The sequence below is a fragment of the Monodon monoceros genome, unplaced genomic scaffold (genome assembly GCF_005190385.1).
Source record: "Monodon monoceros isolate NGI ecotype Baffin Bay Population unplaced genomic scaffold, NGI_Narwhal_1 Super_Scaffold_4, whole genome shotgun sequence".
NCBI classification, from domain to species: Eukaryota; Metazoa; Chordata; class Mammalia; order Artiodactyla; family Monodontidae; genus Monodon; species Monodon monoceros.
Genome location: NW_021703781.1, coordinates 23,138,260 through 23,164,639, shown reverse-complemented (window position 1 = coordinate 23,164,639; position 26,380 = coordinate 23,138,260). Strand labels below are relative to the sequence as shown.

At 40.4% G+C, this 26,380-nt stretch overlaps 1 protein-coding gene across 1 annotated transcript; it reads right to left on the bottom strand.

The window, feature by feature from the left end:
- Positions 1-913: 913 nt before the first annotated feature.
- On the bottom strand, positions 914-25,976 carry OIT3 (oncoprotein induced transcript 3). Its single transcript, XM_029245715.1, has 9 exons — positions 25,705-25,976; positions 21,493-21,867; positions 20,591-20,698; positions 15,743-15,865; positions 11,966-12,088; positions 10,204-10,364; positions 8,178-8,593; positions 3,142-3,241; positions 914-1,711 (listed from the first exon to the last, which is right to left on the bottom strand). Exons 1-9 carry the CDS (start codon positions 25,763-25,765, stop codon positions 1,538-1,540), a joined length of 1,641 nt encoding a protein of 546 aa, XP_029101548.1. The 5' UTR covers positions 25,766-25,976; the 3' UTR covers positions 914-1,537.
- Positions 25,977-26,380: the final 404 nt, after the last annotated feature.

Genomic DNA, 26,380 nt, shown 5'->3' with positions numbered 1-26,380 from the left:
GCGTTAGGCCTCTAAGGTTCCATTTTTTTCCTTCATTGAACTATTCCTGTTGAAATTCCCAATTACTAAGCAGTATTAGTGTCCTGTTACGATGAGAAGCACTTGGTAAAAACTGCCACTGAAGACAGCTAGGAAAATCCCTGAAAACTGAGGGGAGTGAGAGACTGAGGGCCAGTCCCTAAACTGTGGTTCTCAGCCCTGATTGCAGATTAGAGTCACCTGAGGAGCATTAAAAAAAACAGAGAATCTCTTGGGGGTGGGGGTGGTACCTACCTACTGGTATTTTAAAAACACCCCCCCAGTGATTCTGATGCACTGTGAGGCCTGAGGGCCACTAAAGTCAGGGATTGACAAATGAAGGCCCATGGGCCAGATCAGGCCCAACCCGTTTTGGTAAAGTTTTACTGGAACGCAGCCAGTCTCACATTTGTTTACGGCTGTTCCTGTGCTAGGACAACAGAGTTGAGTAGTTGTGACAGGGCCTGTATGGCCCAGGAAGCCTAAACTAGTTACCCTTTGGCCCTTTACAGAAAAAGTTTGCCAATCTTTGATCTACATCATTTTCTCCTTTCCCTTCATTTTGTTAATTAATTTCACTGGTTCCAATACGAAGTGTTCGTTGCAGTTGTTTCTAAAAAAAAAAAAAAAAGAAAAACTGTTTTCTGATCTTATGTAAAGCCATAAAATGAATTGGCATATTAAGAAAGCAGATTTAACTGCAGATAACATTAATCTCTGTGGTTTAGGATATTTATCTCAATAAAATTTATTAAGCACCTACAAAATAGAGTACGGTATAGTTTTATACCTTTTTCTATTGTCTTATCAATCTGAGGGCATAGAATGCCAAATAACAGGGCATATGGTACCACATTTTAATTCTGTCTACAGTTCAGTCATTGAACCACTTAAATGCAAGTTAGTGAATTTATTAACATTTATTAATTGAAAATAGTTTATTTAAGACAGCATAAAAACCTCAGAGGAAAATATTGTTCAGGAGAAAATCCAAATAGTATTTTTTTAGTACACACTTACAGTGATAAACTTCCAAATCCCCTATAACTACTCTGTCTTTGAATGGAAATTTCAGGGTATAATTATTGTTTACATATTTAAGGAGTCAGTGGGTATTTAAGTCATAATTTCAAGCAACTATTTAATTTTTTTAAGTTCCTAATTTGAAATACTATACCCAACTTCTGATTTTAGTCATGCTACTGCATCCAACACTAGGTGTTTTATTGCAGGAAAGAAATGGGGGGCATGGGGTGAGCTGCTTTCTTGGTGCACAGTGCAGCTTTCCACATTAGGAAGATGAAGCCCCACCTGGGACAGGTTGGTCAGCAGTGGGGTGATCTTTCCCGACCCAGTGGGATAGAGTCAGAGTGAGTCAGTTCTGGGAGTTTGTCTAAACCCACAGTATAAGGTTTAAAGCAGCGCTGTGTTCTAGGGTGTCGGCTGATGTTCTCAGAGGGCGAGGGGAGAATTCCAAGGAGATAGGCAGCCAGAAGTAGGACTCGGGTGGTGGGTCGTCCTAGTCCTCCCAGTCGATGCTGATGGGGCCGCCTGTCAACATCTGGCTCTGTGGACCACTGTCATTCTCTCCTCCTGCTGCCTCACGACGCATTCGCCGGTGGCAGCCCTGGGCACAGCGGGAACGCTCATCCAGCATCCCGCAGACAAGGACCCGGCAGTGCAGGAACACTTCCTAGAATGATCATAATGATAATGAACAAAAAGAGTGAGAAGAGCTGCCACTTGGGAGCTGCTTACTAGGAGCCAGACACAATACCAAACGTTACATATGTATTACCTCATTTCATCTAAACAACCACCCTTTGAGGTAGATATCGTCATCCCCATTTTACAGATGAGGAAACTGAGACTTAGGAGGTTAACGAACTTGCCCATATTCACACATTTAGTAATGTGGCAAACACACTGAGTCATGTGGGTGATTTAAAACCCTACATCCATAACTTCTGCCTTTGTGCAGGGACACAAGAGACCTCTGTGAAGACATCTAATAACGTTAACATCTTGGTTCTTCACATCAAGGTCTGGGCATAACATGGGCTCCCGCGCACTTCTGTGTAAAATAACAAGTTCTTTCTCCAAGCTTCTTCCTATAAGTAACTTCCCCATGCATGCTGCCTAGCTGAGGAGGAAGATCAGGGTTAGTCATCATGGTTAACAATTGTTCTAGAACAGTGATGTAGCTGGACAGGACATAAATCCACTAAAATGCAGTATGGAAAAGACTGTTGGTCTCTTAAACTTCCTTTTGTTTATGTGTTTCAACAACTCTACTAAAACAAAAATAAAAAACCTTCTACCTTACAGAGTATACAAAGCCTCTTACAACCTCTATTCATGTATATACATTTAAAAAAAACTGTATCACATTCAATTTGCATGTAAATTTTTATGACAATAGTTTTTTCATATCTCCTTTTTCTATATTTCATTCTGTATTAACTGCTTAATATTGCATTAATTGATACACTGTTTGCTTTAAACAACACCTCTCTCATAACAGTGCTCTATAAACACATTCAACAAGTCATGTTTTACTTTTTGTTTTTGAGAAGCTGTCAGAATTGAAATTTTTAGATGATGATAATTTTATGGTTATTACACATTGTCAGACCACTTTCCAGAAAGTATACCAATTTATACTGCCACTGTATACATCTCCCTATAGCCTTGCAAGTTGGGATTTATAATTTTTATAAATTTAATATGTATAAAATAGTCTTATAATAATTATTTTAATTGGCATGTAAGTACTATTTTCACAGAACATTTCACTATTGGTCTTTTCTGCAAATATTCTGTCCATATACTTTGCCACGTGACCACTACACAGGCTTTTTTAACCACATCTGCTCACGAGGATTTTATATTATAATCACATAGTACTTTCTTTGAACAAGCCCAGTTATTTTACTGGGTGGGGGGCAGATAATTGTGACATTCATGGAGGTGTTAACCTTCTAGATGGCCAGTTTTATAGTATTTTTCATAGAGGTGATGCAGATCCTAACTGTGGGCTTGTAGAATGTGAACAAACTGGGACACCATGAAGGAAGGCTGGGGAGGAGAGGTACCTTTACAAGGTAAAGATGTTCAGCTCACCTTGTGGTCTTTGCCCACAAACTTGAAGACAGGGACCTGGAAGTGCTTTGCGAGGTGATCCCGTGATGTGTACTGCTTTACTGAGTCATCTGAAACACAGCTGGAAGTAGGGCAGGATAGCACGTAAGACTTGATTGTTTAAACAGAGGTGGAAAAACAATCCAGTCCAACGTGTTTGGTCCAAGGAGAGGCAAACTGGGTGGAGGAGGCTGGGCTGCACTCAAGACTTTTGAGAATGAAAGAAAAATGAAATCCCCTCCCTGTGAAGGCATCTTCAGACACAGGCCTGCTCATTAACGCTGTTGCTCCTGTCTCTCATTCTCTGTACCCACAAACTGGGCACAAGGACCTCCTGTTAAGTCATTGTATTGAAGTATTAGCAACAGCAGCAACATTTGTTTCAGAGATATCTTTTGAAATCAAGGTATCTTTTTAAGGCTGTATTTTCATTTGTAATATATTGCAGGAATTCTGCATTTACGTACTTTATTATTGATTTGAGAAGGTTTTTCTTTAACTAGATTTCACTGTATTTATGGACACTCGCCCCTGAACGGGATCCAAAGGTGAGCAAACCCCAATTTGTACAACAGAGAGCTGAAGAAAGATGTCAGTTTCTTAGAGAATAACTGGACCGATTGGGAAAAATCATTCACCTCCAAAATGTTTTAATTCCTCTTTTCCCAGATTTAATGCTAAATTTTAGTTTGATAATGCTTTGGGGTTTTCATCTCAGGTCTACCACTTAAAGTGAAACTCCTAGGCTCGCCTCAGGATTAGTTGAGGGTAAAGAGGGGTTAGTGATGCTCCACTCTGAGGTGACAGTTTAGTATTGATGAACAATTTCTCCTAAAGGCCAGGGCTCACACATGTATTATGTTTTCTATTCTGAATTCAAAAGGAACATTTTTCCTGACTGTTTTCCTTTTATGGATACTTAATAGTTCCCGTCTACCAGGCCAGTAAAAAAGTGGGATCAGATATAAAAGCCTATAAAAGTTGATACTTGCTCCACATGCTTACAGGCCGCTTTCTAGTTCATTGGTAATTGCTGTTTCAGGGCAGTTGAAAAATCCAATAAAATTATTTAAAAATAAGACATCTTGACTTGTATTACCACTACTACCTTATTCCCCTAAACTGAAGAGGATCTAAACATATAATGTGGTTTCTGTTATTTCCTGTATTTATGTACGCATTTTCATTTTCCTGAGGTTAAATGAATTTATACCATCTTCTGATTATGTTCTCTAATAAATACCTAATGCATACCTAATCTGTGTGACACTCTCTGCTGGGGGCTGCACAGGAGATAGAGATGAACAATATGGTCTGTGACGTCAGGGAGCTTAAAGCCCAGTACCTATGATAACAATAGTAACGTGACATTAAAATGGCACTTTTCATGTGAATGCCTCAGCATTTTCAATTTATCTTTACCTAAAAATACTACTTTAAAAAAATTGAAGTATAGTTGATTTACAGTGTTGTGTTAGTTTCTGGTTATACATATATATTCTTTTTCGTATTCTTTTCCATTATAGGTTATTACAAGACAGTGAATATAGTTCCCTGTGCTATACAGTAGGACCTTGAAGTTTATCTATTTTATATATAGTAGTTTGTATCTGTTAATCCCAAACTCCTAACTTTTCCCCCCATTTCCCCTTCGGTAACCATAAGTTTGTTTTCTCTGTCTGTGAGTCTGTTTTTGTTTTGTAAATAAGTTCATTTCTATCCTATTTCAGATTCCACATATAAGTGATATCATATGAGATGTGTCTTTCTCTGTCTGACTTATTTCACTTAGTATGATAATCTCTAGGTCCATCCATGTTGCTGCAAATGGCATTATTTCATTCTTTTCTATGGCTGAGTAGTAAAAATACTATTTTTTTTTTTTAAAGAGAAGATGTGGCAGAAAGAGTTACAGGGCAACACGTTACGGAATAGAACCCAAGACAAATTCTGGCTCTTGATTTGGTGTTTGCTGTGATTAGACAATGCTAGTTCATCAACTCCAAGTTCATGTGCTAAAAGAAAGTAACAATGGTATAGGAAAATCCAAAATAACTGATTACCCAAAAGTCGTCCAATATTTGACTTTGGAATTCAGTGTTTCTTTTTCTGGAGATAAACTTTCTAATTCTACTTTGCTTAGGTTTGCATTAAATTATTTTGCATTCTCAGAGCATATGCCAACCAAACTAGAGGGAAGTGAATCAGATGTGTTAAATATCAGCCTGAATTAAATTTAAGCTGAGGACAGTGAATAATCAAATAATTTACAAATATAAGTAAACTGCATTATGTTTATTTTAGGGCTCTGAACTAGCCCCAGATTAGTACTATGATAAATACTCATTCAATAGTTCATTAGACAAATATTTAATGACTTTTACTGTAGGCAAGGCATTGAGGAGGAAGAAGGAAGGAAGATATCTAGTTCAGGTCAGAAGGAATCAGGGAAGGCTTCATGGAGGAAAGAAATCCCAATGTGTCTCAAAGGACCAGTAAGAATCAGAGAGGAAGAAAAAGGGAAGAAGATTTCAGGCAGTGGAAACAGCAGGTGCAGAGTCAGGAGGGTGTAAGGAACAACAGAATTTGGGAATTGCCCATGGTTCCCTTTGGCAGGAGCAGAAACTGGAGAAGGTAGAGGTCAGAGGGCGAGAAAGAGCAAGCCAAGCTGAGAGTTGGATTTTATCTTGAAGGATTATCTCAAATGCACCATTATTGTCCTAGCCAATATTGTATTATACAATATTGCACTGGAAATGGGACTGTTTTCCTGTGAATAGTGGAAACAGGCCCACACAGCAGTGTTTTTGAGTTCTGTCTATGCTTTTTAACAATTTTAATATCTTCCATAGCATTTTGTTGTTGTTTTGTGTGTGCTAACGGCTGGAAAATTAAATAGCACAGCTTCTTCTTAGAACTGTCTAAAATAAAAATATATAGTCAGTCCTAACTGAGGGTCTGAATAACAAGCTTTATTGAGATTGCAGGTTACATGTTTTCCCAGTAAATGAGTTAAGACTATACGTTTATGTTTGCAAAAAGTAAATACGAGGGGCAGGAGAAAACTTGGGGTAAGAGAAATATTCACTGTCTTGATTGTAGTGATAGCTTCACCAGGGTGTATACGTCAGAACTTATCAAACTGTACACTTTAAATATGTACATCTATTGTATGCAAATAGCACTGCAATAAAGCTGTAAAAACATTTGAAAGGAACCCAAATCCATTCTCCCCCAAAAGTAAATCCATTTCCTAATCTACTTAGCACTAATTATGTGACTAAAAAAAAAACATAAAAATTGATGCTTCTACGTTTCATTTTAAAACTTTGTGGAGAACCCTTTAAGATGGCAAGAAATCTAAAGGGCTTCAGCCCGCTATGAGACCTACTCTTAGCCATCCAAAGCAGCTCAGAACGATGCATTTTCCAGATTCTGAAAACAAGCTAAGGAGGCTACAGGAATCTGAAACTAGAAGTACTCCTGCTGATAAACAGTTAAATTTACCAACCAAAGGAAATCAAGAGGCATCAAAACGTTTTCAGCAGGGATCTGACTATACATATAATATGTTTTCTTTTGGCTGGATACCCAGGGCTCTGTGGAGCTGAGACTTGAGAGCTGGGATTTAGGAGGCTGTTAGAAAGTGTTTTACCTGTCCGGGTGACAGATAATGAGAGCTGGAATTAGGGCAATAAGAGTGGAGAACCAGGTGGGAGTATTGCTACTTTTAGAAAGGCTTCTCAGTTGATCCTAATGTGCATCAAGGGTTGAAAATCGTTGTGCAGGAGATCGACAGCAGCAGGTGAAGCTTGCCTGTGGTGAGAGATCTGGGGAGTTAAAAGCAAAGGAGAAATTTCAGAGTCTACCAGGCCAATTAGCAAAGGGCATGAACCGGGGCACACCTATGGTGCTCTGACTAGACTATTTGCCTTTTCTTAAGCTGCAGGTCCTGATCTGCCTGAGATGTGTCCCATCTGACATTGAGGATGAGGAAGAAACTGATGAGATACTACTATGAGTTTGGGATGTGAGTGTAATTTTCCTGGGAATGTAAGCAGTGGGTGTGGTAACTGCAGGCTTCCAATGATACACAGAGACAAGCAAAGTTCTCAATCCAAGCATCCTCAGGGAATACGGAAATCTCCTTTGTATAAAACAAGCAAACAGAAACAAACTTCACCTGATCTTTCTTCTCCTAAAACTGACCAAGTGTTTCTTCTCTCTCCTTCACTACCAAACTTCTTAAAAGAGGGGCCTGGAGCTTCCCTGGTGGCGCAGTGGTTGAGGGTCCGCCTGCCAATGCAGGGGACACGGGTTCGTGACCCGGTCCAGGAAGATCCCACATGCCGCGGAGCGGCTGGGCCCGTGAGCCATGGCCGCTGAGCCTGCGCATCCAGAGCCTGTGCTCCGCAACAGGAGAGGCCACAACAGTGAGAGGCGACAACACTGAGAGGCCCGCGTACCGCGCGCGCGCAAAAAAAAGAGGGGCCTGCATTTGCTGCTCCCACTTCCTAACCCTCTTGCATTTCTCAGCCCCCACTTGCCACCCATGCTCTACAATCTCTCTGGGCAGGTTAATCCTATACTTCTGACTATAAACAGGGGCGATTCTCTGTCCTTTGTCTCTAGTCTTGACCTTGTTCCTGGGTCTGGCACGCATTTCCAACTGCCCACTGAACTTCTCTGCCTTAGTATCCTGCAGGTATTTACAATACAATGTTATTACTTGGAATTATCATATTCAATATTTTCACAGCAAATCTGCTTCTCCACCTGTGTCCTTTCATCTTGGTTAAGGGCATCCAGTCAGTCACACGAGCTAGACCCGTTGGAGTCATTTTGGACTCCCCTCTCCTTCACCAGTTTTTACCACCAAAATGCGCACAAACGGTTTCTGAACTAATTAACAGCTGGCGAGAGTGCTGCGGTGGTTTTAAGAAATGACTGAGTTTGCTCTCGTGCCCAGAGGTCGGATGTAAACTGGGGCTAATCCATCGTCCAAGCAGCCTACTTACCCATCCCGGATGAGGTAGTATTTCAGGATCTCGTCGATCTTGGACGTAGGGGTGGCAAAGCAGCTCTCCACCAGGCTCTCTAAGCCATTCACGTGCACCAGGGGCTCAATGCCAAAGTAGAGGGAGTCTCGCAGCTTGAGGGTGGGCAGAGCTTCCCGGTAAGGCTCTTCGAACTCATGGTCCTTGAAGATCTCCAGAGTGAAAGGGAATATTCCGTGACTGCGGCTCATGATTTCCAGCGGGGTGTTGCGAAGGTTTGGAACGTAGCCTTCGGAAATGGTGTACAGGCGCGGGAACTCACACGTCACAGGGATCAGCAGTTTGCTGGTTCGGATGATGATGTCCCCGCTGCTCCCTGGGGTCTGCTTGGGTAGACCTGTCACAAGGTTGCTAGCCACGATTTTGTCGTTCACCACCTGAGCCGGGCCAGGGCCAGGAGAGGAGAGTCTATGTTTATTTCCACAGAGCACCTCAGCCCCCGCCCCCCCACCCACCGTAACGTTCTCCAAATTTCTTTTTACATCAAAGCACATGAGAGATTTGGTTGCTGAAGCCTGAAGCTTCTTTTTTTTTAATTGCTTCTCCTCCTTTTAGCAAGATGTTTTGAGTGTTAAAGAGTTTTACATACCACTTCATGGTCAACCCACACATTCTTTTGGAGTATTAGTCATAAAAACCTGAGCTATGCAGAATCAGCCAATTCAAAGCTCTGATATTTTAGAAAAGAACAGCTTCTGTACATTATTCTTTTTCTGGAATCCTAGACCTGGTGATGGTGCTGCAGCATGACCTTGTGCTGAGCTCAACCCCACACAGACTTCAGCTGTCGCGTTTACCCAGATGATTTTTCAGTTCTTCATCTCCAGCCTTGTCTGCTCTCCTGTGTGCCAGAACCCCTGGCTCATCGTAGGGCATTTCCATTTGATTATCCACAGATACAACAAACACAATTTGCCTAAAGCGGGACCTTCTCCTCATATATCTCCCCCATGTCTCACCCCAAATCTCATTAGCTCTCTGATTTTCTCTAAGTTGGATTCAATAAGTAAGTATTTATTTGGTTGCAAGGGCCTCTACACTTATCTCCTGGGTCCAGGTCCTCTTTTTTCTATCCATCTTGCCCACTTCTGATTTCATCATGACAGTGCCTGCTTAATCCCATTCCTATGGGAAAAAGCCCAAACGTCTCACCCCAGCACACAAAGCAGATGTCTGGAAGCATAGTCTCCCCCCATCTATTTTTCCAGTCTCCTTTTCCAGTCAGGCTGTGTTGACCATTCACTCAGCTTAAGCCTCAAGAATTCCCATGTCTGAGACTGGCTCACTTGTTTCCCATCTGAAATGCCCTTTCCTTTCGTCTCCGCCTGTATAAACCACACACATGCTTCCACCCCAATTCAAGTCCCACTTGTCGTGACTGTTCCATTGTTTGTCCCTTTCTGGACTCCTATACCACCCGTCAACTGTATCACTGTCTCTTATTTATAATTTGTGTGTGTTTTCATCTCAATACTACTGTGTATATTCCTAAAAGTCAGGAATCTTATTTCACATATCCCTCAGGCTCCCAGCACAGGGCTGCGCACAGATTCTTGCAGGAAAGTACAAACCTTTTACCTCTAACTGGTTCAATCCCTGAACTCATTTACTACCTCATAAATGAACCATCATCTATATCAGTCACTATCTTCAAGTATAATAATTGGTCAGAGGAGACATAGCCAGCCTCCAGGTACTGGTGCTGATGTACTCAGAAAAATGTCTGCACATATTGGAGAGATGATACCATTTGAGAACAGAAAGAGCAGAATTCTTTTTAAGCCACTGTTCTCCCAGTGTCAGGACCACAGCACAGCAGATGCTCAATAACACATTTGTTAAATGAATGGTATATGATTTTTTTAACTCCATTCTTTTATGTGGAAATATTTCATCTATGACGCAAGCCACACTGCACACCTCTGTCAACAACTTCCCAAATAACTGGATTTGGTCATTCCCCAAGGGTCCTTCAGGAAGAACCTACATCGACCACTGTGCCACATGTCTTGAGGGAGAAGAGGATGTTGACGTGGGTGCCATTGGACACGCCTCGGCAGGAGGAGTTGGTTAGGAAGAGCTCCAGACCGCCGACCAGGTCCCTGGGGATGCTCACTTCAATGGTGTTCGACTTGCAGAACACGGGGACTGCGGGGACAGGAACTGCTGTTAGAACCGGAAAAGTGGGACTGGGAGAAGGGAAGGAGGATTCTAGGAGAAATAACTTCTCCCTTCCACACCTTGAACTTTTTGTTCTATCCTCAAGGAAACCTCTGAGGCTCAAAACAAATTGGTGAATAAAACCTGGACTCCTAACTCCCAAGGTTGTGGTCAAATAATGCTCCTCAAATACTATATTGTTTCCCAAATGAGAAAATACTGTATCAAAATTTCAATCCAACAAACATTTATTTCAAAGTGTGTCTAGCATAACTCCATGTGCTGAAACACCTAAAGGATGAACTTTTAGCACAAACACAATTTATTGGCAATACAGAAAAAGCACTGCTTTGATATAGGCTTAAATTACATAACGCTACCACTTTGACTTTCCCATTAATTACTGCCCCATAAAACAGAGGTAATAAAAACAGCGTTAGCGCACTTGGGGAAGAGTTCTAAATTGTCCTTGCATTGCTCAATAAACCATAAACTATAAAATTCACTTTAATTTAATATTAAAAGATTGCTCTTCCTTAGCATTCACTCCTCTGGAGTGTACAAATACTCTAAAAGGAGTACAAAGGGTACTGTCACACAATATGTGAGGGCAGTATCAGTATGTGAGGGCATGTCACAGCAACGGCTTAGTATAAAGAAGTCACATATAGGTGCTCATTAAATACTTGATGGATGAGTGAATTAATTTTCTGGACATAAATAACTAGATTTCCAGAAAATAGTTCTCAGAGGATTGTTGATGATCAGATTGTACGTGTAGGGGGAAGAATCAGTTCCCTAGGGCTTTCAACTTTTCATAAGCCAATCATCTGTTAGAAAAGAGAGGAACTCCATCTAAATTAAGTATTAGTTATACAACTAATAATAGAAATTAGAGAAAAAAATCAAAAGTAAAAAGCAAAGGAAACTGTATGATCTAGCAATCCTGTTTCTGGGCATAGGTCCAAAAGAATTGAAAGCAGGACCTCAAAGAGATATTTGCACACCCGTGTTCATAGCAGTATTATTGACAAGCAATCCAAATGTCCATCAATGGATGGATAAACAAAATGTGGTATACCCATGCAGTGGAATAGCTTTATAAAGGGAAGGAATCCCGTCATATGCTGCAACATGGATGAACCTTGTGGACAATTTGCTAAGTGAAATTAAGTCAACCACAAAAAGGCAAATACCGTAGGAGTCCACTTATATGAGGTACCTAAGGTAGTTGACTTCATGGAAACTGAAAGTAGAATGGTGGTTGCCAGGGGCTGGAGGGAGGAAGGAATGAGGGGTCCTTGTTTTAATGGGTATAGAGTTTCAGTTTCGCAAGATGAAAAAGTTCTGAAGATTCGTTGCACAAAAATGTGAATATATGTAACACTGCTGAACTATACACTTAAAATTGGTTTAGATGGTAAATTTTATGTTATATTTTTTTACCACAATTTTTAAATGATTCCAGAGTGTACACATGCTGCTAAAAGAGGTGGTGTTCTAAAAGATGAGAATCTTGACACACTCAGTTGAGGAAGGCAGGGAGATTAAGAGGGAGGAATTAAGAGCAGAGGTTGAGCATGTACTACCTTGGCAAGTGTGGTTATCCTCAGACAGCACCAAGCCCCGGGGACATTCACACTGATAGCCCTTCTCAGACATAAGGCAAGAATGGCTGCAGCCGCCATTGTTATTGTGGCATCCTTCAATGTCTGCAATAAAAACCAAAAGAAAAGGGAATGATATTGTAGCCCTCTTCCCCAAGAATTCTGGTTCTTGGACTGGTACTTTGCATCAAGCATTGTACTTGACTTACCATAGTATCATTGGGGCCCAACTCAGTCACTGAGACATGATGTCCACAAAGAAGTTTATTAAATGTTAAAGCTACAAAGAGCAATCTTACAACACACATAGCTCTAACCATTTAAGCTGGTCATTTTGTAGAATGCCCTTCAATCCAGCTTTGTCTGTTTTTCTCATGGTTAGACTACAATTCTGGGGAGGAAGACCCGAAAGTCATTTCTTAATTTCTGTAACATTTAGTCCACCCAGTTTGAAATTTTATAGAGTATTATTGATGTAAAAGGGACTGACAGAATATAAATTCACCTAGAGCAGCTAAATGGATCAGAGTTAGTCAGAGCTATTACCAGTGGTTGGATCACCAGCCCCTCTCCTCAAATCTCTAGGAATAATAGCACTGGAGATATGTTTCTTGGGCTGACAGCACATTATAAAAATGAAACCCGGACAACACACTGAAAGATTCCACTCAGCTGAGCTCTTTGTGACATTCCTCTTATGACGTAGTTTTTTAAAGTCTTCTTTTTAAAAGTTTCACATTTTCAAAAAGCATACTCAATCAAATGTGCCAAAAAGGAAAAATATTCAGTTGAAAAATGGAGAAACTACCACATAATGTCATAGTTATCGAGGAAAAATAATGACCTTTGTGGGCTCTGAATATGATCTTCTAGATCATGGGTCATCAAACTCTGGCCTGCTACATGTTGTTGTAAATAAAGTTTTATTGGCACACAGTCATACCCATTTATTTCCCTGTTGTCTATGGGTGCTTTCTCATTACAAGGGCAGAGTTGAGTAGTTTCAACAGATTCCATATGGTCCGCAAAGCCTTAAATATCTACTATTGTGTTTATGCAGAAAAAGTTTGCTGGTCCCTGTTTTAGGGGTAAGATAATAAAAGGGAATGCGTTCAGGAATCCCCTGGTGGTCCAGTTGTTAGGACTCCACACTCTCACTGTCAAGGGCCTGGGTTCGATCCCTAGTTGGGGAAATAAGATCCTACATGCCGCATGGCATGGCCAAAAAAAAAAAAAAGGGAATGCTTTCAAATCATTTAAGATGTTCAAGGAAAGATATGAGCCAATTTCCAGTTATAGCTATTAGTCTCAGTTCATTAATAATAAAAATATTAGTCCTTAGTAAATTAACTTGAGATGAATCAATTTTTGTGAAACAGGGAGAGAGAATAAATTTGCAATGAATTAATCTTTGCAAAACTTAGGAGAGATTAGGCTATCACCTGTTTATAAATCTGTACAATTAAAAAGGATAAGAGTATTCCTATGGGTTTTTGAAATAGCTGAAAATGATATATAATGGTGTAGAAGAAAGCATAAAATATGCTATAAAATGTTAAAGTCAACATTAATAGGAAATTTTTTTCTTAAAAATGGTCTTCCTTAAGTCAGTTAATTTCCCTGGGCCTCAATTTCAATATATGTAAAATGAAAGGGTTGGATTAAATGTTCACTCAGGATATTTCCAGGTCTAAAATTGCAAAGCACAAAATAAACTGAAATTCTTATTTGGTTTAAAGGATTTTAAGTCTCTTCCAAGGACATACCAAAATGTTTAGAATGGCTATATCTGCAAGTGGGATTGTGGTCATTTTGGTTATCGTTCTTTTACTCCTTTGTATTTTCTTCTATGAACATAACTCTTTCATAATAAAACAAAACAATAAAAGTTACTTAAAAATTAAAAAGAGCTTTTTATTTTAAAAAAGAAGATATGCTAATCTAACAGACTAGCTAAAGAAACAAATATGTTTGGACTATCAATAAAATGTAAGGGTTTCCATAAAAAAAAAAAAAAAACAAAAAAAAAAAAAAGCAGGATTTCAAATATGAATCTTAATCCTAAAGTGTAATTCATATTCAAATTTTATCTTCTGCTAAAATACTTTTCAGTTATGATTATTAGGTTTTAAAATTATATGAGGATTAACTTAATATTTCCAATGAAATACTCATGAGTAATTATAAATGTTCGTCATGGAACATTTCATTAATATTTAAATATGTAAAGATTATTGCATAAAATAAGATTTAAGGAGGATTCAGGACATCACTCTTACTCAATAAAATTTAAAGTACATTTAGTCTTTTTACAAGGGATAGTAATTTGATATCCTGGTTAATGGTCCCTGAGTTAATAATGCAAATTTTGTTGCATGAAATGAATTGTGAGCACTAGCCATAATTTTTCCTTTTGGGGTAGTATTTTATTATTTTGAATATAACTAGAATAAAGTGATATCGTAAGCAGTATTATAATCTGTTATGCCACAAATTCAATTACCCTCTGGGACAAATCATATGTCCTCTGTAAATAATGATAATTAAGCCATTTATCTCTTCATATAATCTGCAGAATTTTTTTCTTTTTTGGTCTCTCAACTCCCAATATCATGAGATTCAGACTTATTAAAGTGGAAGTGATGAAATTTTATTTGGGATAATTTGCAAGGGCCTTAGAGAAGGGACATTATCTAAGTTTCATGTCGTAATAGTAGACAATTTCCATTTCAATTATTTGACATACATTACAAATTCTTTTTAGTACTTAATTATATGAAATGTATACAGCATTTCTACTATCAAAAATAGATAAGTTTAGGGCTTCCCTGGTGGCGCAGTGGTTGAGACTCCGCCTGCCAATGCAGGGGACACAGGTTCGTGCCCCGGTCCGGGAAGATCCCACATGCCACGGAGCGGCTGGGCCCACGGGCCATGGCGGCTGAGCCTGCAAGTCCGGAGCCTGTGCTCCGCAACGGGAGAGGCCACAACAGTGAGATGCCCGTGTACCGCAAAAAAAAAAAAAAAAGATAAGTTTACTTATCTCTAAAAATGTATTAATCTCTAATAAATTCAAAGCATATGAGTAAAAACAAAAAAATGGCTTCATGTAAGCCAGTTTCCCAAACTTCCAAGATGGTAAGACTCACCTAGAAACTTGGTAAAAACACAAACTGTAAGGCCCCTCCCACCCCACTGAACCAGAGTTTCCAGGAGAGAGGCCTGGGGAAGGCCAGCTTTAAAGGCGCCCAGGTGATTCTCAGCAGGGAAGTTTGAGAAACACTGCTGTAAACCATTTGTTATGCTACCTACCTCCATTATCTTGCTACTCCAGATGTGCTCCCTGGATATGCAGCACAGGTGTCACCTAGAAGTTATTTAAAAATGCAATATCTTCACCTGACCCCAGACCTACTGAATCAGAACCTGTATTTTAACAAGATCCCAGGTGATTCGTGGGCACATTAAAGTTTGAGAAACACGGAATACCCTATTTTTATACCACCAATTAAAATGCAGCTCTCTGCCTCTTGCAAAATGCAACAGCTCCCTCCTGCTAAAGCTTGGAGACAAAATCAACACTGCATTCTGTGTGCAACACGAGCATCCTGCAATGATTCTCAGTGATGATGATTTGTGGTTTCTTTACACAGCCAGATTGTTACTCTCTTCTGACATTGGCCAGTTTTATGAACATCAAAGAATAAGCCAATGGCTTACTGGGGGCTCTTGATGTGAATCCCTTCTTGCCCATCTCACCTTCACATGTCTTGCCATCACTTCTTAGCACACGGCCAACCCCACACTCACAGCGATATGAATTTTTGAGGTTTACACAGATCTCACTGCAGCCACCATTGTTTTGTTCACATTCATTCTCATCTGTAGAAGAGAGACCACACCATTTACATACTGCTGAGCCATGCAATCTTTTCCCAAGCCCCTTAGCAGAAACTCCACATCTTTTCAGATCCTGTCCATAGACTTTCCACAAACCAACTCCAATATAATCAGTTTTATTAACCTGGTCTCCCCACCAAGTTATTTGTCCCTCTGCCCTCTGCTGGAGCGGAAGGCAGTTAGTTGGTTGCTTGCCAGTTCCCTCCTCAGGGCAAAACTGTTGGGGAAATGAAGTCCCCTTTGTTATTTGGGTTCACCTGCTTGTTTGTATTGGAGAGTCTCACTTTCTGCAATTCCTGAAGATTTGCTAAATAAATAAAACATAAATCAAACTGTGTTTTAAATGCATTAAAGGAATTTGCATTGCAGAGGATATGTTGGATAAAATTTTTTGCGAAGCAGTCTTTTTTATAACATGAACAACTGCCCTCAAATCTATTTTAAATATTGGAATATTCCCACATTGTACTTAAGCAATGACTGCTAACATTTTTAAGAATCTGATGAAGGACATGCACTCTTGCTATAAAAAGAATAAGCACAGTTGGAAACAAATGTCGATCCCCTTCCTTCTACAAACAAAAACAGGGGAGCTTGAGGAGTTAAATTTGCCATGGCTTGGATACAGGATATAAACCAGGGACTGGGGTTTAAACACCCACATGGTGACAGGAGGCATGGCCTTGGGCCCACGAGAGGAGATGAGCTAGAACTGAAACCCTGCTCAAGTCTAGGACCCTGGAAAACGTATCCCCACAATGAAAGGGGGAGGAGAAGGACTCTGCTCTGAGGCCCTGGAAAGAAATAAGGAGCTCTCTGCCTGAGGCTCTAGGAAAGAGAAAAGCCTTCATAAACCCCAAGTTGGGCCCTGCCACGGTTGAAGTATGAACTCATAATTCCCACATGGTGTGGGGATCTTGAAACTGAGAAACTGTTGTAAAGTTTGGCCTGGACTGGTGAAGCTTCTGTGACACAAGCAATCAAAAAACTCTCTGTAGTAAAAAAGAACTCCTCAAACCAGATAATAGGAGTGGAGTACCACAGAAAAACAATTACAACAGAAGGTGGTTTATCATAAAACATATGCAGGAGGAGATGATCCACTATGAGAAAGCTGACAAGATAACAAATGGGAGGCTTTGAACTGGAGAGAACAGAATAATCCAGAAAAATCCATAATACAAGGATTAAAAAAATTACTAAACAGATAAAAGTAAGGCCAGTAACCAAAATAAAATTGTGTAGGAAGACAAGGCAGAATTGAAACAAAACAAACATACAGAACTCGTAGAAATGAAAAATATAGTTGCTAAGATTAGACCCTTCATCAGGGCCCCTACTGCCTGGACAGTGGATGGCTAGAGGTACTAGCAGCCCTCCTGGGAGTGGCCACACTGGTGCTTGGGTTCACCCTCTGTCAAAAGCCTGGATTGCTTACCTGGAGACTGATTATTTTACATGAGAGAGAAATACGCTTCTACTGTTGAAGCCATTGTTATCTGGGAATTTATTGTCACTTACAGCCTTAGAAACTCTATGCCCCAGCAATTCCACTTTTATGGGTATACTCTAGAGAAAATCTCACACGTGAGGTAAGGTATCATTTTTATGTTAATTTTAAGAACACACAAAACAATGCTATATATTGTTATTGTTATATTATTACATAAATAATAAAAGCATAAAAACAGGGACCAGAAGGACACACACTAACTTCAAAACTGTGATTATCCCTGGAGGGTGAGACAGGTAAAAGAGGTGGAATGAGATGGCTTTATTTGTATCTGTAAAATTTTATTTTAAAAAAAGGAAGAGGGACTTCCCTGGTGGTACAGTGGTTAAGAATCTACCTGCCAATGCAGGGGACATGTGTTCGAGCCCTGGTCCGGGAAGGTCCCACATGCCGCGGAGCAACTAAGTCGTGCGCCACAACTACTGAGCCTGCGAGTCACAGCTACTGAAGCCTGCGTGCCTAAGAGCCCGTGCTCCACAACAAGAGAAGCCACCGCAATGAGAAGCCCATGCACCGCAGCGAAGAGTCGCCCCCGCTTGCCACAACTAGAGAAAGCCCACATGCAGCAATGAAGACCCAACGCAGCCAAAAATAAATAAATAAATATTTTTTAAAAAATTTAAAAATTAAAAAAGGAAGAAAAATTTAGCTATAAATCTGGGTACATGAGTGTCTGTTATATTATTTTCCTATACTCTTCTCTCTGCCTGAAAAAAATAATTTATAATAAATAATTAAAATTGTTATATATTTTTTAAAAAACTAAAGTAACATTGACACATGCACATAAACACAAAACTTTGCCTCTAATTTCAGGGAGTTCATGATCTCCCTGAAACCAACAGACAGACTCCAGGCAGGAACTGGGGGCTTTTCCCTATGTCCCGATAGGCAGAGATGCCCAAGATAAATTGTTAAGCAAGAGATGTGTATGGTGTGTATAATATGCAACATTTGGTTTAAAAAACGGCAACAAATAAATAAATATGTATATTTTTATTTTTATATCTGCCTGAAGAAACCCTGGAAGCATACATAAGTAAATAATGTAAGAGTTTACTTGGGGGACTTCCCTGGTGGTCCAGTGGTAAAGAATCTACTTTCCAATGCAGGGGACGTGGGTTTGATCCCTGGTCGGGGAACTAAGATCCCACATGCTGTGGGGCAACTAAGCCTGCGTGCCAAAACTACTGAGCTCATGTGCCTCAACTAGAGAGCCCGTGGGCCACCACAACTACAGAGCCCATGCGTCCAGGAGCGCATGTGCCACAACTAGAGAGAAGCCCGTGTTCCACAACGAAAGATCCCGTGTGCTGCAGCTAAGACCCGACACAGCCAAAAAAATAAAGAAAAATAAAGAAATAAAATAAATATTTAAAAAAAAGAGTTTACTTGGGATGGAGTTGGAGGAGAGGGAAGTGGAGCAAATGGGGGACAGAGAGCTAGATATTTCACTGTATACCTTCATGCTGTTTAACTTGGGAGCTATTTAAATACATTACCTATTCAAAAGTTATATTAAAACAAAAGAAGAGATGAATGAACAACTCCTGCCTTAAGAGGAAGCCAAATATTTTCCAACAGACACGTGTGTGTGTGTGTGTGTGTGTGTAGTGTGAGGGGTTGGGGGGAATTGTAGGAACCATCATCCCCCACACCCTGAACCTGTTTACATTAAATCACATAGTCAAAATCAACCAGGCAAGAGCCCTAACAACTGTTATGGGAGTGCCTAGCCATGCTCCATGGGATGGCTAGTGGGGTTCATTAAAGAGACTGAGGAACAAAAGCTTTTCTAAAATAAGAACCCTTTGATATCCCTTTCATCCTGATGCCCTATCCCATCCTGATCTTGTTACTCTTCTTCTGGAGGAGGCAGCTGTGGGGTAGTCCTCCCCTTTCTCTCTAGACTTGTTTTAACTCTATTTGAGTCTGAATACAAAAAGCTTCATAACACTAAACAGAAAATAGATGATCTTCAGTCCTGGGTTTTTCAACTCTATTTTCTCCCTGCTGTAGACAACAAAACATGTATACAATTGGACAACTCTGGATTTCCTACAAATAATCTGACTACCCTTTCTTGCCACTCAGACAAACCAAAATTATATTAGTGAAGCTATAGGAGTATGTCCTTAGATAATTCTAGACCAAAGCTACCCAACAGAAATGCAAAGCAAGACACACATGTAATGTAAAATTGCCTAGTAGTCACATTAAAAAATTTGTTAAAAGACATTGGTAAAATTAATCTTAATAATATATTTCAGGGACTTCCCTGGTTGTCCAGTGGTAAAGAATCTGCCTTCCAATACAGGGGATGCAGGTTCAATCCCTGGTTGGGGAACTAAGATCCCACACACTGTGGGGCAACTAAGCCAGCGCGCCACAACTACTGAGCTCGCATCCCTCAACGAGAGAGTCCTCGTGCCACAAACTACAGAGGCCACACACTCTGGAGCCTGTGTGCCACAACTAGAGAGAGAAAAACCTGCACACCACAACTAGAGAGAAGCCCACGCGCCTCAACGAAAGATCCCACATGCCACAACTGAAGATCCCATGTGCCTCAATGAAGATCCCACGTGCCGCAACTAAGACCCAGTGCAGCCAAAAGATAATACATAAATAAATAAAATAAATTTTAAAAAATAGATTTCATTTTATCCAGTATGTCTAAAATATTTCATTTCAATATATAATCAATATTAAAATTATTGATATCTTTTATTCTTTTTCTGAACTAATCTTCAAAATCTGGTGTGTATTTTATACTTATAGCATGTCTCAGTTTGGATGATAAATTTTCATCAGAAATACTTGAGCTGTATTTTATAGTCATAAAATTTACAGTTCACTCAAGTTGCCCCACACAGTTTTAGTTTTCCAATGACTGAATCAAATATTAGCTTTTAAATTAAAATTAAGTAAAATTACAATTCAGTTTTTCAGTCACACAAGCCACATAGCCACACATGGCTAGTGGCTAGTGTATTGGACAACACAATCCCAGACTGTCCCGACACATGATATAAATTTGGCTTGAGGCTTTAGTTATGAACTAAAAAGACAAACCCCATTCTGAGTTTTCAGAGACACAAACTGGAAAAATGATGGCGCTCTGAGTCAGGAACAGTTTTTGATTTGTCCTTTACTCCTAATAGCCTGTTTCTACTGCAAGATGGGTTTCTTACCAAAGCATGTCTGTCTGTCGGGGCCTAGCACGGTTCCTGGAGAGCACGTGCACCCACTGGTATCCAGGCAGCTACCGTGGCAGTCCTCATCACAGATGTCATAAAAATCTATGGAGGATAAAGAGGACCTTTTAGGAAGGGCGAGGACCAGAGGACACTCTCATCCATGAGAAAGCCTCATGAGTTCAATCATGGGGTATGAATTCCTAGCCAACATCAAGAGAATTCTCATTGATCAGTGTTTATATAGCCCAATGGCAAGAGGTGCTGCCTAGGGACATGTTCTGTCATTGAGTTCAATGAGTCCCAATTTCAGATCCTTGGGTGACCATGGAGTTTCTGCAAATCTAAAACCTCACCAAACATGAGCTGTAGATTAAGTAAGCATTATGTCCTACTCTTCTATGCAGTCTATTTTTTAAATGTATACAGATTTTTATGGGATTAATAACATGAAAATTCACTTACAAGTATTACTGATCTCAAGTGGCTTCTTCCCATTATACATCATTAAAAAAATCAGTGGGCACTAAGCACAATGCTACCGTATGGATGTCTGAAATGTATATTGAGAAGGGGTCCTCCATGCTCAAAAAGGCTGGAAATCCACACGAAATAACCTAAGTCAACATTTCACTTTCTACTGTTCTGTTTGAATGGAGTGGAAGACAAAGTAAAACTGATCAAAGTCATAGCTCCTTTCCCTTTCTATTCTTCAGGAATTTTTCAGAAATCTAAGAACACACCTCAGAAATCATGATCTGGAGGTATCCGTGGCCCTAAATCAATGTTCTTCAGGCTCTGAGATACTACCATAACCAAATTTCCTATGGCGTTTTTCTCTTTGATGCCGTATGTGGCCTTGTGGGGGGGAGGGAAAAGAGCCCAGGGAAGGTACTCACGACCACAGTAGACGTGAAAGCAGACGCTGGGCTTGGCCAGACGATACACGTAGTAGCCTCCAGGGCAAGCCTTGACCTCCACCGTGGTGTTCCAGAGGCAGCAGTTCCCACTGAAGCTTGCACAGGCCTGGCGTTGCACAATGCCATCACCTTCCAGAGGGTGGCTGCCATTGAGCCAGACAGGTGCATGGGTTCCGCAGTGGTTTTCTGGTATGCAGAAGGTGGGCATGGCATCCCCTGCCATGCCTGTGAAGCGGTACCACTCCCCATCCACATTGTTGTCACACAGAGGGGAACCTTGAGACTCATCAAATTGGTGGTCAGTGTTCCTCCACGGCTCATTCAGACTGATGTAAGCAGAACAAGGATCTAGGGCTGGGAATGAAAAGGACACACCTCAGAGGCACCTTGTGATGTTTCAGATCACAGTGGCAAGAGCCAGAGTCCACCTTCTTGGTCTTACATTCTGGCTTTTTAGTTCAAGAAAGAAATAATCTAAAGTCCCCAAAAGTAGCTGTTTAAGATTCCTCAAGTTGACGTGAACATATTTCATAAATGCCTTTTACATTTGAAAAATCATCTCAAATCTATTTAAGGTTTTGTGTTTGCATTGAACTAAACCTTTCATCCGGAGTGATCATCTGATAGGACAGTTGTTCAGACCGAGGGAGGTCATAGTCTCACTGAAACCTGCACTGGTCAGACTATATTTTGAGTACTGTGTTCACACCTGTGGCTATATTTTATGAAAGTAATGGACAAACTTGATGTCCAGAGGAAGGTGATCAGATTTAGAAGGGAGCCTAACAATTATTTACTGGGGAAGAAGCTGAGAACTACTGTTTGGAGGAAAAAAAATAACAAACCCTGAAGAATATGCATCAGTCTTCAAAAATCTGGAATGGCTTATGAAAGAGGAATTAGCTTTCTGTTACAATGACAAGAACAAATTGTTACAGGGAAGTGCATTTCAGTTCAGCTGTCTAGTAATGGAGAGGCTGTATCATAGAGTGGTAAGCTCTTCATCTTTGGAAATTTTCAAAAAGTAGTTGGATGGTCATTTGTAAGCAAGATTTTGGATGGAATTTTGCATTAGCGGGCAGTTTGGCTTGATAATGAATGTGTAAAGCTCATTCCACCTTAGAAGGAATAGGCCTCTGGCATATGTCAGCTGCTTTGAAAAACACAGTATAGTGTGAAGTAAATACCAAAGATATTCTCCATGTGAATGTTGGTACATGTTCCATCACCTATTGAAAACGCCATGAACTTTGTGTCTTCACAATTAGCCAGGGCATCACTGTCTAGAATATAGCAACATTTCAAGCATGCATTTTTAGTGCATAAATAACATGGACAAATACCTCATCAAAAACATTTTAATGACTGAATACGCCAATATCCCCAGTTCACTGCTTCTCTCAATTTCAGGAAAACATTGAATTAACACAGGCAAATTGTTCTTACAAAGAATCTATAAAATCAAGAAATTCTAGAAAGGAGTCCTAGCCAGAGTACTATCCTTCTTAATGCATGTGAGGCTGACTTAATAGACATTGTAGGCAGGGAATTCATATTAAGGCTGAAATACTTTGTGGGCAGGAAATTCAGCTTCAGCAAATACTGCACAATAATTAAGTGTGGATAGGCCATGATCAAAAAATCTAAGTTGTCTAGAAAATATTTTGGGTTTTCCCAGTCTACATTTCAATTTCAAGTTTAATCTCAAAACTTCAGTCACATGTAGAGGAGGGTGTAGCCTAGTGCTAAGGGCCCCACTGACAGTATAATAACCGTTTGGGACAAGAAATAAGTAGGATATTGCATATTCTGGAAGTAACACTTTTGCAGAGTTACACGTGCCAGGAGCAACCCTCTCCTTATAATGTCCCTGCGGTTTCCTGACTGTGCCCTAGACCATGGTTTGATGTCGCTTGAGAGGAAGAAATGTCCTCATACAGACTCTCTACCCTCTGAAAAGGGAAAAATTCCCTTATCTGCTCTCCCAGCTGTGGTTCTCTTATGAAGACAGATTTCCAGGGCAATTTCACAGGTGATTATAAATTCATAGAAATATTTGGTTCATCTCCTTGGCTCTAATTTTATAAGAAATGGTTAAGTACTCAACTTTTAATAGCTTTTACAGAAATTCCTAAACCTCCCTCAATAACTATTTCATGATTTGTAAAGTTTTTCCTTAAATTTAACTATCATTTCTTGTGCTATTTGTTGAAAGTTTACTTCCTCTCTTGTTGTAGGTGATACATGGCACAAATAGGAGAAATTTACTATCTTCTGTAAACTAAATACATATTTTAAAAGTTACCCATGCAATATTTCCTAACATTAAATAAACCCATTCCACTCACCCCCTTTAAAGGGAGTAATTTAATCCTTTAATAATCTGGCCGCTGGCGTTAATTCTTTTTTTCAGTCTCTCAATGTGGAGCCCGAATTCGGTATTATGCATGTTGCGTCCTGAATTACTGACGTATATATACACACGCATACATAATACATCCCTCAAATGAGAGAGCTTCAGAGAACAGCCCGGTGGGCAAAGTTCGAGTCAGGGGGCCCCAGCTGGCAGACAGCCGGTCAGCCCTTATTTACTAGGATGTTCGCTCGTCAGCCCGGACGTCCATGCCCCCCGAGGGCCGGCACCTCGTCGTGGCCGAAAGCAGAGAGCAAACGTCAGCATCCCCGCCCTTTCGTCCCGGGGACCAGGACTCCCTTACCCTCCAGGTCCGCATCCCGGGAACCGCCCCTCGGATAGTCCGGATCACCAGATTCTGCCCCCGCGCCCTGGGGTCGGAAGCCCCTCCTCTCCTTCCTTCCCTCTCCCCCTTCGCTTCCCGCCTTCCGCCCTCCCCTCTTCTGCTTTTTTCTCACTTACCCTTTCCTCTCAGGCAACTGCACCCCCACCCAATCCCTAGCCCCCAAAGTTCTCCCTTTATCTTGTTTATGGCGTTGAGTCAAACGTCCTAGAAGGGCTGGAAAAAAAATAATAAAATAAAAAAGATCTGGGAAAGGAGAAGGTGTCTGATGGGAGGGTACGGGAGGTACTAGAGGGAGGAGTAAGCCAGGGAAGAGAGTGGGGAGAAAGCGGGGAGGAAGTTGAGGGCAGGACCACTTTGACTCAAGCGACTCTTGGTTACTTACTGGTAGCAGATACAGGGTGATTAAACTTAGCTCAAACCTATCTTTAAGACTTTTTAAGACCAGTTTTAGATTTAGAGAATAATTGAGGAGATTGTACAAAAAGTTCCCATTTTCTGGCACCCAGTTTCCCCTATTATGAAACCATTGTACACTAGTGTGGTATCTTTGCCACAATTAATGAACCAGTGTTGATACATTATTATTAACTCAAGTCCATAGTTTAGATTTCTTTAGTTTTTGCCTGTTTTTGTCTATTCTGGCATCCCATCCAGGATACCACATGACATTTAGTTTTACATGTCTCCTTAGGGTCTCAAGCCTATTTTTAATGTTTATTCTTAAAGGTACTAGAGAAAGGCCTTAGTTACCCGAAGAAATAGGGGCAATTAAACACTGAGATTCTCAGAGGTGCCAAGAAGGATGGTTCTCGCCATCTCACTCTCTCTTCTAGTTAGAACTTAAATTCTAATGGGAAAAGGAGAGAGACATTTGTTACTAAATGGAATTAAAACTTTGCTTTGTTGGCCAGTTTTGTATCAAGTCTGGAGGTGCCAAGGGGGGAGACAGTTTAAGATTCACTCAGTCTCTGCAAAAAAAGTCGTATTTTCAGATGTCAAGACTAAGAAGTCTGATTTATCCAGATCTGTGCCTTTAGGGGCACACTCAGTCCCTTGTATTAATGAAAGAAAAAACTCTATCCTCTGCTCTAAAGAAAATTTTTTTTTCCCTCTTAAAGTTGGGACTATACAAGTGCCTAGAATATAAAGAGGTTAGGATTCCTTTTACAGATACTCCAAGAAATATTTAGCTCATGGAAAGTTGTTTGGATTTGGCAGATCCATGGAAATTTTGGATGCCCAGGCAAAAGGCTAAACGGAACATGAAATGAAATTCTCTGAAAATATATCTCCACAGGTTTTCAATGACTTTTCTTCTCCTATTCTAGAACCAGTATTTAAGATACTGGAATCTTGCTCTTAATAACCTGTACCTAACAGCAAATTCCTCCAACAAAAGTACATCGTGTCAAGTACTTGACACAAGACTTACCCGTTGGTGACCCCAGTGTTACTGTGGTGAAAAGGCAGGTGAAGAGCAGGAATTGAAGCATCCTTTTGGACCAGCCACCAGATACAGACTGGAAAATCCTTTTAATTTCAGTCTTCCTTTGTCCGCTTCTTTTTCAAACACTTTTTAAAAAGGCCTCTAGGCTCTTGTGAAGAAGACTTTTCAGTACTGGTTGGGGCTTTATCAGAGGAAAAGGATGAGTGGGATAAGGTGTCCATTGCTCTGGCCTTGACCCCAGATAGAAGCACTGCTTTACACTGTCAACAGAGTTAGTTTATTGATATTATTCTTTAGGGGAAAAAAAAGAAAAACCCTCACAATCCCTCATCCTCCTATTGTTTTTTTCTCAAGACTTCCCTGCAATTAGGCCTCCAGTATCTTATCCAGAAGGGAACTCTAAAAGAGGGACATCCCCTCACGTCAAAATCTTGTTTTGTGACTTCAAGGAACTGATTTCATGATATTGCAGCCATAGCATTGCAGATTACATGAGAATGGGATAAAGCCTAATTTTTGGAAATGATCTTTAGAAAATGTCTTGGTCAGGTGGTCAAGGAGTTTACAAGAGCACACAAAAGAGTAGTAAGGACAGGTGTGGAATGAGGACAATATTCTCTTGAAGCAAACGTCCAAGTCTGTTTTATTATGGTCTTTGGTA